Here is a 13,803-nt window from a genome sequence, read left to right as displayed (position 1 = left end):
AGGGTACAGTCTTACTATTTAAAATGTCTTGGATGTTTAATAGATGGCTCCTTTGTTAGTTCAGCTGTGATGTGTTCAGTCACGCTAGTAGCTCAAAACTAGCATTTCCATTTTTGTGTCTTTAAAGAAGATCAGAGCTGATGAGGAAATAATTTTTGCTTTTAGGTCATATGCAGTGTGTGAAATTTAACCCCAATTCTTCCATCAGGCTGCTTTGAGCTTCAGCCTGCTAAGCAGAGCTGCTTATGTTGACATTCAGCAAACTTCACTTTTCCCTGTTGCACAGAAAGGCCATAGTTCAAAACAGGCTGTAAAAAAGGAGAGGAAAAGCCATGGAATTTCTCAGTGACAGCTTCTCTATCCTTGACACTGTTCATAAAAACTGCTTCTAGAAAGGCACTGGGCTGCCCAGAATACATAATGCCCACAGCAGGAAAAGAAAAAGAAAAAGAAAAAAATAACAAAAAAAAACAACTAAAAAACACCAACAAAAAAAACCAACCAGCATTTGTTCTGCGCCATCAGAGGAGCTCCATGCAGTGAAATGGGAACTGTGAGGATGAGAGATTCACTTTGCAGGCTACAACAACTTCTCTGGAGCCCTAAAATCATGCATATTCAGCCAAACATATGTAAATCTGGTTTAGCCCAGCTGTGAAAGATCCCCTAAAGTAAACTAATAAAGAGCAGCTGGATATGTTTAAGCTCATCCCAGGCATAGTAGAAAGGTCCCAGAATGGGCACTGAGCTTTTTTTACGTCATTAGAGGAAATGCAGCAGACTTTAAAGGAAATTTGTGTTTTAAGATGCAAAGCAGCATAAAGTTTGCCTCTGCTGAGACAAGCTACAAAAGAATTAATTTTCCTTGACATTTGGATTTTGTACATCTTGTTTTAACTACTGTGAATGCCTGTGTTTTACTTTTTTAAAGGACCTACTATGTCTGCTTATTCCCCATCACACAGAGGCATCTAAAATTATCAGTGTTCACTGGGAAAGGGTGAGAGGTGAAGGAAAGTACTGAAGTCAGGAAAGTTCAAAATTACCAGCTACTGCATACCACCTGCCAGTGGGAGAAAGGTTGTCAAGCAAGTGCTTCTAGTGCAAGAGCTGGCCTTGAGCCGAGCCACTGGGACAAATAAAATCGGGCTGGCTTCAGGACTGAAATGACTTTCATTGTTACAACATAGATCCAGGAGGCTGTGTATCTCAAATCTTCTCCCACACCTGCAAAGTTAATAAACTGGTTTATTTACAGAGATACTGCTTAGAAGTAATGCAATTAAAAAAAGCTCTAAGAGCTTGCTATTCCAGTCTTTTTCAGGTCTGCCTCCCCTTCATTTCAGTGGGGGTGGGAGTTGTCTGAGCATGAACTTGCTGGTTCAGATCCTGTAATTTCCATCTGTAATAATCCCTTTCAAAAAAGAACTGCTTGTTTCTCATGTCTCAAAATCCACAAGTGTGGCCATCACGTAGGTTTTGTATGGGTGTTGTGGCATGCAGAAAAATTGGATTGCAGGCTTATAATCAAACCAAAAACAGATAACTGAAATCCATTCTGAAAATGTTATGTCAAGATTGACAGGTTATCTCATATGGACATTGTGGAGTTGTTTCTCTCACCTTTCTTGCTTAATTTATCTGGCTTAAAAAAATACAAGAATGAAAGTTCTCCAACTTCCCATTGAGAACAAAGCTACCTGTTGATCTTCCCTCTTTTAGTAAGTTACAACCACCTTTTTTCTACAGAGAGTCATGTTGACAGTCATTCATCAAAAGTGGAGAGAAGTAATGTAATTTGGACCAGTTGAAAGGAGAAATAAAACCACCCTTAGAGATCAATAGGTGAACCTATCCTGGAGGGATTGCTTCTGAAGTATGTCTGATTAAGGGCCAAAAAGCCAGACAGAGGCCACTGTGGCTGATCTGATTGTTTAGATCCTTTTCAAGGCTTTGTTATGTGTTACTTCAGGCACGTTATATATTGATTTTCTTTTCATAGTTCTGAAGTACGATTTCTCCTCATACTTCCAATGATCCCCAGGCCTCTTGTAATTGAAGGGTTTTTCTTTACCAAATTCGTTCTTCTCTCCAAGCACATGCATCTCCTTTTTGTTTGCTGCATATCTCAGATGGCTAGCTTGGGCTAGCCAGTTGGCTTTGAGAGCCATAGAGCAATATCTGCGGGGAGATGGATTGCTCTTCTCAGCAGAGTCATGCAAAACTTACAGTTGCAGACCTTTATAAATCAACAATACTGCTTTACTGCAAGGGGAGGGGTAAAAAAATCATATGACAGCAGCTTTAACTATGAATGTTTGAGCTGTTTTTTTCTAGCTGGTGGCACCAAGAGTCCAGAAAAACAGATACTGGGTAGAATTGCACTGAGTCAGCAGAACGAGTCCTTGCAGCCAGAAGGAAGATGAAGGAAAAAGCTTGCTTACTGTTTTCAACAAAGCAGTTCCAATAAAGTGACATCACCAAATCATTGGGATTATAATGCGGTTGGTTTATGTCAAGCCTTGAAATTATTCCTTCAAGAAAAATGTGAGATAAGATCTCAGAAATGCATGATAGACTCTGGTCATTCCTGAATCTGATATCACTTTAAATCTCTGTGTCCCATCTAAATTCATCTGAATTTTTTTTATTCCTATTGCTGGTTAAAAAGGAGGAAGAAAGCTTGTTAATACCTGCAGGGATTTTCCAGGCTGAAATAGTCTTTTAGCAGCATGAGACTGCCTGTAAACACAGTTCTAACACCTGGAGACACATGTTGAAAACCTATTCAGTGGTATTTTAAAAAGATATTCTGAAGCCCATAAAAACCTCCATTCATAATGAGTTTATACCAGCGTTCCTTGCACGTCTAAGCAGAGGGAGACATACGTCAGACAGAGAAGCTTGCACTGAAGAATAAATTAACTGCAAGGTTTTCCCCTTAAATAACAACAGTAAAGAAACCATTGTACCTTTCTAGAACAATGACTTGTTCTGTGGAAAGTCTCAAGTGATTTTGTAGGTGCTGGAGATGGAAGTGGGGTCACTCCCATTTAGCTAGAGAGGTGAAGTTTAAGACAGCAATGACACTCACTCCATGACTTCTGTTAATGTGTGGTCTAGATGTAAATAATACCTTATTCCCTGGTGGTTATTCCCTCACTTCCCTGCCCAAACCATCATTCTTCATTTCCCACTTCTGTGTTTCAGTTTGGTGTGTGCCACCATTTGGGGTTATTAGTTTACCATCTGTTGCAGGCAACTTTGGAAAGTTAGACAATGACAGCTCCCTGAAGAGGTCATCACAGAGTGTTCTTGTTGCACATGGCATGTGGTCATCTCATTGTCCAGGATACACCTCTCACAGCCATAAAGCATTTCTGGGGCAGAGGTGTCTTTGTCTCCACATTGCAGCTAACTGTAATGCTCAAACTGAAAGGTGTTATTTTTGGTGACAGGTAACTAGTTATTTACACATGGGAACTTGTAGCTACGGGACCAGGTACTGCTCTCTGCCCTGTGAGTTATTCTCACTGACTTCAGCTTGGTTGTGAAAGAAGGCAGCGTTTGGACTATTGTATCGCTTAAAACAGCCTCACAATAAGCTATTCAAACTGGGAAGTCATTTGCTGTTCGTTTTCTTTCATCAAGCAGTTATGATGGTTATAATCTGGAATTTCAGTTTGTGATCACTCCAAAGGATACACCAGAACCTAGACATAGAATCATGTGATTGTGGGGCTCTTCTTGATGTTCTGCCATCCCTGTCCCTGGTCACAGGTGAGACAAAGAAATTTATGCTTCATCATGGGATGTTCTTTTTTACACTTTACATGCTAAAAGGACACAGCTCTTTTGCTGGGCCTCTGGAGTTAAGGTCTCCTTTCTGCAGATGCCTGTTAATTCCTGTTCTCCTGAGACACACACCTTACTTCAGATCTCTTTCCAGGTAGACCTTTGATCAGTACTTTTCAACTGCAGCTTTTCATCAGGTTTTAGCTCACTTTCATTTGCTTCTGAGAAAATAGGTCAAAGACTTTACAGAAGTCAAAGGGTATCATACTTAATGTTTCCCCATAAAAAGTAAACCTTTCTCCTGTCAAGAAAGGAAGTTTATCTGGTTTAATGTAATTTAATTGTGGCATATTTGCTTTTTTTTTTTTTTTTTAATAATTACTTTATCATCCTTTGGATGCTCATCAAATTGATTGTTGAATCACTTGTTCTATTGTCATTCCCATTCTAAAAAGTGCACTGGCAGGTCTGTCTTGTGTTAGGTCCTCCCTTCAGCTCATCTCAAAGGCACGTGATATGTTTGTCCTTTTTCAGAGCTCTTCATGCTCATACTTCCTCCAGCATTCTTGAAGATACTGCACAGTGTCTAGAAATTGCTTTGGCTAGCTCCTTAAGCAGTCAGGGATGAGTTCCTTTAGACAACTTGAAAACATATACATTATCTAAATATTTCTACCTCTTTTCTCTGTTCTGGTTGACACTTATTCCCTGACTTTGTTACATTTCTGATCATGGATCAGAGTGGGATTTTTTGCTGAAAAGTGAAGCAGGAAAAGGAGTAAATGCTTCAATGCTCATGCCATGTATTCTTTAGAATGATGAACTCTATTCCTTTGTGATTATTTCATCCTAATTACATTTCTGCCCTCAGAAGTTCTTTCCTGTTAGAATTAGAAGGAGCAGAATATGCCCAGAATAGCTTCATCAGCATTTTCATGCGATAACACTTTCAGTACTGTGCACATCTTGCTTTTTAACTTGTTTTTTTTAGCAGATATACTGGTACAGTCCTATCCCTTGAATACTTCTGTTAATTGGTGAAAATAAGAAGCCTCATCTCCTTCCTGCTTACGATGATTTAGTATACAGTAGGTCTATATCATTGTATCCCCTCTGGTCTTTTCTTTTCTCTCCTATTTTCACCCAGAGACAATTCAACAAGTCTGCTTCTCACTTTTTCCAGAACTTTAGAAAAAGTATATTTATTATTGATATAAAATTTAACATCTCCTTTCTTTTTCTCCAGGTACCTTTAATGAACAAGCTAGATCAATACTCTTCTCATGTGATTTAGCCAAGCACTAGCTCATTTCAGAATTGAAACACTTTGAAAGTTTTGAAAAATTTTTCTTAATGTCCTTTTAACCAGCCAGCCAGTCAACACTGTGTACCTCACCTACAAGCTCCACTGGAAGAAAGAATGAATTATGTATAGCAGAATAATACAATACCATATCAGGTCTTCTTTCATTAGATGACTAAAAGAGGTGATTTTGCATGTTCTAGATTGTTACAGGACAGGGCATACTGACTGAGAAAATGAATGGTGAAGTTAGGAGATGGAGACAGAAGGACATGGGATGAAATTACAGAAAGTTAGTGGAGGAGGAAGGATCAGGTTGTCTACAGCGATCAGAATGGCCATGAAAAGTGGAGGATATCAGGTGACTAGCTTGGCTCTTGTAGTGGCCAGAAATAATACTACATCACATATGGGAAGACCGTGAAGTTGTAAGCCCAGTTGTGATTTGCAAGGGACAGAGCTTGACTTAACTGGAAGGCTTCAGGGAGATAGATCAGTGTCAGCACGCTTGTGGCATTAGCGACATGGAAGGTCTGATCCTCAAAGGTGTGGATATTTAACCTCATCTGTGTCTTTGAAGTTTTTTCAGTTTTACTACTATTTTTACCTCCAGATCTCTCCCAAGTATAATGTTAATACAGGTAATTCTGTCAACAATATTCCTTTCCAAAGAATAGCTGGTTATTACCCATGGTGATACATCTCCATGCACTACAGAAAAGAGTCAAGGGTATGGATGAGCAGTTCAGACCACATAAAATAAGCAATGTATTTTCACATTTGGAAAGAAGATATTGCAAACAAGAAAGTGCTAGACATAATATTTTAAAAGTAAAAGTATTTAATTTAGAATAATTGTTTTATTATTAAATATAAGATTAAAATAATATACTGATATTTATATCAATCATATTTTACAGACTGGTTCCATAGCATTTTATGCAGCCAGCCCAGTCAGTTTTCCAGTACATAATGTCTTAGAAAGATGTCAGATAATATATAGCTGTAAGATTTTTCAATAGCAGCTATTTCCTCAAAGCTGGGAGTCCGAATACTTTACTTGACTTTCAAAAATGTAGGCCCTACATTTTTCTGATTATTTTCTCCATTTATTTTAATTCTTTGAATAATGAGTGCTAATGAATGATGCTGGACTGAGCCTTGGGGACTGTGGTGTTAAGAACTACAGAATAGGTGAAAGTGTACACAATGCAGTCTGTAAAGTGGCGTGAACGCTGTCCTATCTGTTTCCTTTCAAACTGGCTTGTTTTGAGGACATAGTTGGGATCACACAGTTGTTTGTTCATCCCAGCCTGTGAAGGCAGTTAATACTGATGCTAGGGGCTTGAGAAGTTGATTGGCAACAACTGCAACTACCAGCCTATTTCGTATTAGATTTCCCTCCCCTGTGGTCATGACAGTAAGATGCTGAACATTCCTCATACTTTTTCATTACTTAATTGTACCTGTTCCATAAACATTAATGCAGGGTCAAATCCTGCCCATCTTATTTCATTTAAGTTAAACTTGTTGGGATTGCTTGCATAACTAAAGACACATGGATGAGATCCATGATAAAAAATAGATCACATCATTAACCTGACATTGTGTCCTGAGAAGATCTGCCTGCCTAGAGCAAAGCCACTAATGTTAAATTTCCTTTAACTATAGTATAGAAAACATAATAAACATCAGGAAGGTTTGAGCTCAAGAGGAACTACCTGGAATCAGGCTGTTTTAAGACCCTCATAAATTTCTGCTGACAAAACACCTGCAGTGTGTCCTTTCAGCTGCCCCTTTCTTGGACACACATGGTTGCTCAGTCTGAACTGTGTGTTAATTTTGTAAAAGTGAGTTGTAATGATTCAATATCTGTTGGTAATGTAAAACTGAAGATTTCATATGGCTTTTGTATGCAGTGATGCAGGTTTGTGCTTAAGGCTGCCATTTGCAGAGTAGGACTTAGCCTAAAGCAGAAGGCTGAGGGTGTAGAACAACCTCACTTAGCCAACAGGAGGTGTCAGGCACAGATGTGAGCTGTAAGCCATTCCCTTGCATCCTATCACTGGACACATGAGAGAGAGATCAGCACTTGCCTCTCCGCTCCCCATCATGAGGAAGTTTTAGATAGCAATGAGGTCTCCTCTTCTCTAAGCTGAACAAACTGTCTCTTCAGCCACTTCTCATCAGTCATGCCCTGTAGTCTTTTCACCATTTTGTTGCCCTCCTTTGGACACATCCTAATATTTTTATACAGTTGGCCCTTTTGATCACAAGGGCACATTGTTGACCTGTATTGAGGTCAACCAACCATCATCAAGCAAAACTGCCAGATCCCTTTCTGCAGGATTGCAGTCCAGCCTCTTTTCCACCAGTCTATACATAAAAGGTGTAGGTAGGTGCTTACACCCTTAGGCAGGCACTTGGCAGGATTTTGAGTCTTTTTTGTGCAAAAAAACATTAGACTTAAGTGCTCAGGGGGGCATATCTTTGAGAAGTTTGTCCATGGAAGGTGTCCATGAAATTAGGCTTTTTAAGTTGAAGCTTTTCTTAACTTCATGCCCAGCAATGCATTTCTGGGTAAGACTTAACACTTCCCTGACCATCCTCCCCACCCATTTAAGACTCTGTTTCCAGTTCTGCCATTAATGACAGCAGATAGTTTTACAAGTGTAAATAAATTTTATCTCAAAATGCTGCAGAGTCTAGCATGTAAATATCAGCCGATGAAGGTCCACAGAGGACCAGCACCTTTGCAGTGAAATGTAGTTACTGCTGACTGTGCCGTAACCACTAAACTGTGCTTCTGGTCTATATACAGCAATTTTGCATGTGGATTGAAATTACAGAGCTAGGTTCTACTGTTGCTTTTTAAGTGCTGATGGCAAAGAATAGAAAAATCTGCTTCTTAAAAAGCTTCTGGGCTTTAAAAGAGGGTTCTCTTAGAAACACTTAATTTGAAGATTGTTTCTAATTATATATTGTTTTCTGAGATCTGCTTTCCTCCCTTTACTTTTTTACTATTAAGACATTTATATGAATGTAGGCTCTTGCTTTCTTAAGCGATCATCCGCTCTTGCTATTTATTCTCCTCAAGAAATCATAATCCTTTATTTGTCACAGCACAACAGTTTCCATGGCAACCAGCTGTGATGTCACATGCAGGGGCTTATGATTTCAAAAGCTGTTTTGCTTTTAAATATAAAGTTCCTATCTTGTAAGCAAATATCCTTTGTCCACCTCAACACTGCAATTAAATGAGGACAGAAAAATATATGCTATAGAAGCAATACTATATCTTGCCAGAATACTTACCAAAGGTTTCTGTGAGATAGTGGCAACTTTTCAATGCTCTTTTGACATAGTTTTCTGAGGAGTATTTTGCATTTGGTTCTAATTCTGGGCCACTAATACCTTCTCTGCCAAATACATGGAAAGACATTATTCTAGAAGGAGTTGATTTACGACATGGAAGTTTTTTATCTTCACGAAGTCTCAGGAGAGCCTTGGAGGTACATTTTCTGTCTTTCTGTCTCTCATGTAATAAGGACAAGGATGACTTTTCCTTAGAGCATGTGGAGCTTTTAATGTCCTGGCACTTGGACCCTCTCTGGAGGAAGAGGTGGGAGAGATGTTCCTTCAGCTCCTTGTCAGGCTGTGGCTGCTCCTTGTTAGGCACTAAGAACAAAACCAGAAATGAAAAAAAAAAAAAAAAGAAAACTAGAGGCTCCGTGCTTATGTTTCATTAGTGCTGCTGGCTTGGTGCCCAACTATGTCAGAAAAAAACTACTTTCTTCAGAAATGCAGGGTATTAATTAATGCTGTATTAGGGACTTCAGATGGAGAATGTGCACTCTGCCAAAGATGCTTTCTCTGACAGTGAGCGCTTGGAGGGCCAAGTAAGATTTGACAGTGATCTCTGACCATATCACAGGACCAGAAAATAAGGCCTTCAGAGTCAGGGCTTTCAGATGAGAAAGCATAGGCTTCAGCACAGAGGTCAACCTATTCATGTGTTCAGAACAAGAGAGAGCTTTTAAACTTAAAATAGCAAGGACAGTCATCTAGCAGGCTCAACAGATTTCAACACTGTGTTCTATCTTTCATAGTTATTTAAGCATCCTCCTGAAGCTCAGGCATGTGACACTGACTTTTAAAACACATGACAAAGATAACAGAATGATGAGCAGAGAAGGCAGCCTTAAACAATGTAGGATGCACTTCTCTGGTACTTGCAGAGCTTCTCTCTTCTCTCCTCCTTTTAAAGGTTTTTTCAATTTGAATGGTTTACCATATTAAAAACAATACGGTATTAGCTGAGGAGAGATTGGAGGGATGGAGGGGAGGAATGAGCAGTATGTCAAAGGAGGAGAAATACTAGCTCTGACCTGCTGAAGTCAGTGTGAGTTGCCCAGGGCCAGGATTTCAAACCAATTGCACTTGCCCTGCAAGTAAATTCTCTCTCCCCTCCTGAACTTTGTAGTTTTCAGCTCCAGATCTGAAAGCTGTACTGAAAGCCCAAGGCTGCACATGCTATATGTAGCTGGCAGGTACAGTATGTCTCCAGTTTTGGGCAAGCTGATCAAAAATCACCTTACAAAACACAAACAAACCTCCCAGGGTGTGCCTTTGAACAAAGTAGCTAATGGTAAGTAGCTTTTCCCTGTCCTTAGTTTGTTTAACCACCGTATGCTGTTTATTGCAGGAGTGATTCGTGAGAGTTACCTGAAGGGTCATGATCAGCTGGTGCCGGTCACCCTGCTAGCCATTGCTGTTATTCTTGCTTTTGTCATGGGGGCCGTCTTTTCAGGAATCATAGTGTACTGCGTCTGCGACCATCGCCGCAGAGACGTAGCTGTTGTGCAGAGGAAGGAGAAGGATCTGAGCCACTCCCGCCGCGGCTCCATGAGCAGTGTCACCAAGCTCAGCGGCCTCTTTGGGGATGCTCAGTCCAAGGACCCAAAGCCTGAAGCTATCCTCACGCCTCTGATGCACAATGGCAAGCTGGCTACCCCAGGCAGCACTGCCAAGATGCTAATCAAAGCTGACCAGCACCATCTGGACCTGGCCGCCCTGCCAACCCCTGAGTCCACCCCAACCCTGCAACAGAAGAGAAAGCCCAGCCGGGGCAGCAGGGAGTGGGAGAGAAACCAGAACCTCATCAATGCCTGCACAAAAGATATCCCCCCGATGGCCTCACCCGTGATTCCAACCGACCTGCCGCTCAGGGCTTCTCCTAGCCACATTCCCAGTGTTGTGGTCCTGCCCATAGCCCAGCAAGGCTACCAGCACGAGTACGTTGACCAGCCAAAAATGAGCGATGGGGCTCAGGTGTCCGTGGAGGACCAGAATGCCACCCTCGAGTACAAAACTATCAAGGATCATCTCAGTAGCAAAAGTCCCAGCCACGGGGTTAACCTGGTGGAAAATCTCGACAGCATGCCACCAAAAGTACCCCAGCGGGAAGCTTCCCTCGGGCCCCCAAGCACCTCGCTGTCACAGAGTGGCCTGAGCAAGCGGCTGGAGATGCACTCTTCTGCTTACAACGTGGACTACAAGAGAAGCTACCCTACAAACTCACTCACGAGAAGTCACCAGACGTCGACCCTCAAAAGAAACAACACTAACTCCTCTAACTCGTCCCATCTTTCCCGCAATCAGAGCTTTGGCCGGGGCGACAACCCGCCGCCGGCCCCGCAGCGAGTGGACTCCATACAAGTTCACGCTGCCCAGGCGCAGGCTGTGACTGTATCTCGGCAGCCAAGTCTCACCGCCTACAACTCACTGACGAGGTCAGGGTTGAAACGCACACCCTCGCTAAAGCCAGACGTACCTCCCAAACCTTCCTTTGCGCCGCTCTCCACATCCATGAAGCCCAATGATGCGTGTACATAATCGGGGGGGGGGGGGAGGGGGGGCGGCAATTAAGCAGAGGTTGCCCTTGAAAGCCAGTGTTCTGCAACTGTTATCACTCGCTCCTCTGAGAAGATGGTTGTTGCAAGCTGAAGATGTGTTGGATTTCTGCTCTCTGGGAAAAGTGGAATATTTTTTTAAACCCGAGCCATATGACCCATGGTTGAAGGTTTGCAATTGCAGGACTCGCCCCCACAGCCCGCCAGTTCCTTGCTCAAAAGACTAACCCTCCATCACAAACATTGAGCCAAAAGCACACAGGTGAAAGATGACTGTGACATTTCACCCCCTGCCCCTAACTGCACAGCGCATTCCTGAACTGGGAAGGAGTGCTCTGAAAAGCAAAATAAATAATTACAAAAACAAATTTTAAAAAGAAAAAAAAAAAAAAAAAAAGAAGAAAAAAAAAGAATCCATTGATAAAGCTAACTCTGACTTAACAATGGCAGAAGTTTACTACGTGCAGGTACTGTGAAATGATGCCCATCAGTGTTACAGCCATTTGGTTACAGCAGTTAAATGCCGTGTTGGGCAAACTATGTCATAGATTTCTGCTACCCTTCTCTTTTAATGAATAACACATGACTGTTAACGCAAGTAACTCCTCTTATTTATTGTTCAACTTTTGTTTTTCCTAAGGAAATTACTTCTGCGTATCATCCTGTGAGCAGCTCTTCAGAGAAGTACCTTGAAAGTTATACCTATTTAACATGAAACCCATTAACTGGAGTAATTAAAACTCTTTTATTTTTCCAATAAATTCACTGAGTTAGATAAGTTGGAGCTGGAATTCTGAACTTTGTGCCTGGTCTGCCTGATTAGCTGAAAAAAAAGGGGATATCTATTTAAGTCTCTCAGCTAATTAGCTGGCTGGGCCTCTGACCTAAGACAGCAACAAACAAATACTGCAAGTTCATAACTTCTAACTGCAAGAGAAACTCTTAAAAGCCGCACATTTGTGCACCATTGCTATCAACATGGCTTTGTCAGTAGCTAATACTTTCTGTGAAGGCACCAGCTTGTGATGTGCCATCTCATTTCACCTTGCATGTGAGACGGCAAACAAAATCCTCAAACAGTGTGAACTAGTTAATATGCCGGCTGTTACCATGCATAAATTATGGTCTTATCACACGGGTTTTTCGTGGGAATATATCTGTGAATAGCCTGTTTTCTTCCACATGTAAATTTGTGCCTTACACCCTCAGTTGTGTATACTTGTGAGCTGTAGTATGTAAAACCTTTTTCTTTTTCCCCTTTGAGTAATGCAAATATTTATTGATCCTTCCTCCTCCAAGCCCTTTCAAGAACTGGAGTAAAGACATTGAAAGAGCAACGTGGTGGTTATTGTCATAACCCCATGCCCCCCAAGAAATTAGGCTAGCACCATACCCTCCACTTCAATTTGACTTTCTAGCTGTGCCAAGTCCTCTCTCAAAACCACCCACAAGCGGCGATGCTCCCAAGGCACCATGCTGGGGATTCTGCCTTCCCCCACCTCCTGCTCCCCCTTTACCACACGTCAGCATGGGGATCATTCTCACTGGGCAGCAGGGAAGTGACCAACACCCTCGTCCACGGGACTGGAGTGTCCCCTGGCTGGGGACAAGCGCCGGTGAGAGGGGCCAAGCCCTGCAGAAAGCCCAGCTGCACATCCTGCAGCACGCAGTGCACATGGAGCTAGGACAGGCAGGCAGGCTCCTGCTGTAGCTACTGCTGCTCCAGAAGGATGCTGCATATACTTCTTTGGGGAAAATGTAATTTTTTTTTCCTTTGTTTCTTTTGTGTGACTGTGCATGTAGCTAGCGTGGGAGTGTGCGCGCACACAGGTGTGTGCGTGTGTGTGTGTGCGCGCAGGTGTGTAAGTTCCTTTCCAGTCTTTCAGTTTATGCAAAAACGTAGATGTGTTTTTAATCTGTTACAATAACTGTGTCAACATACTGTAGAAAAATGATGGGGATCGCTTCTAAGCTTTTTATATATATATATATATATCTACTGAACAGTATGTTTGAGTAAGGTGGTTGTTTCTGTTTCAATTTGTTTTTTAAAATTTTATACTTCCATTTGTTTTTCAGGGTTTTGGTTTTGTTTCTGAATGATTGAAAAGACAGATTTTAAGTCCATTAGCTTATAGATGGTATATATAAAGTCTGGATGGTCTAGACCAAAGTGTGTAACAAGGGTGCTTGCATGTTCTTTCATTTCATCATGGCTTCTTTTATGAAACAGTTTTGTTCACCCTTAGTGAACTATGCAGACTGGAGTAGATAGATCTGTATCCAAAGCAATGTTGTTGTTTTAATAAAAACAAACAGAAAACCCTTTGAAAACAGTAGGTAGCAAGGTCATTTGTGTTAAAAGAACCAACTTGCAACCTTTTTACCAAGCTCCAAACCCCTGGAGCACCAAATGCGCAGGTCCCCTTGTTACTACCCTGCAAAGCATTCTCCCAAAACGTAGAGACAAAATGATCATGGCAACAGCTTGTGCAGCGATCTGCCTTCGCGATGTACACCACATCAGTTACCAGGTTGACCTTGAAACACACATTTTGTACTCGGTGGGTCTTCTGTTTTTGTCCTTTCCCACCCTCAGTTCCCTTTCACCCTCTGTTTTGAGGTGTTCATGAACCTATGTGTGCCTTTGCTTTCCACCCTTGCTATACACTGGTAGATGCAACGAATTCAGACTCTCATTTGTTGTAAAGTTGTAAAGTATTGTGATGTCACCAGTTTCCCTTCATTTCCACATCCCCCTAACATCTGATTCACAACTTAATGTATGTTGTA

General features: G+C 41.6%; 1 protein-coding gene across 4 annotated transcripts in view; it reads left to right on the top strand.

Annotated features, from left to right (window-relative positions):
- The window catches only part of SEMA6A (semaphorin 6A), a 112,593-nt gene extending 101,600 nt beyond the window's left edge, over window positions 1-10,993 (top strand). For all 4 annotated transcript variants that reach the window (XM_049795730.1, XM_049795729.1, XM_049795727.1 and 1 more), the window contains one exon: window positions 9,804-10,993. In XM_049795730.1, the coding sequence (XP_049651687.1) occupies window positions 9,804-10,993 (1,190 nt within the window). The remainder of the gene's footprint in view (window positions 1-9,803) is intronic.
- Window positions 10,994-13,803: the final 2,810 nt, after the last annotated feature.

This window comes from Accipiter gentilis, chromosome Z, assembly GCF_929443795.1.
Source record: "Accipiter gentilis chromosome Z, bAccGen1.1, whole genome shotgun sequence".
In the NCBI taxonomy this organism is placed as follows: Eukaryota; Metazoa; Chordata; class Aves; order Accipitriformes; family Accipitridae; genus Astur; species Astur gentilis.
Note: the sequence above shows the minus strand (reverse complement) of the source record. Positions and strands in the feature narration are given on the sequence as shown.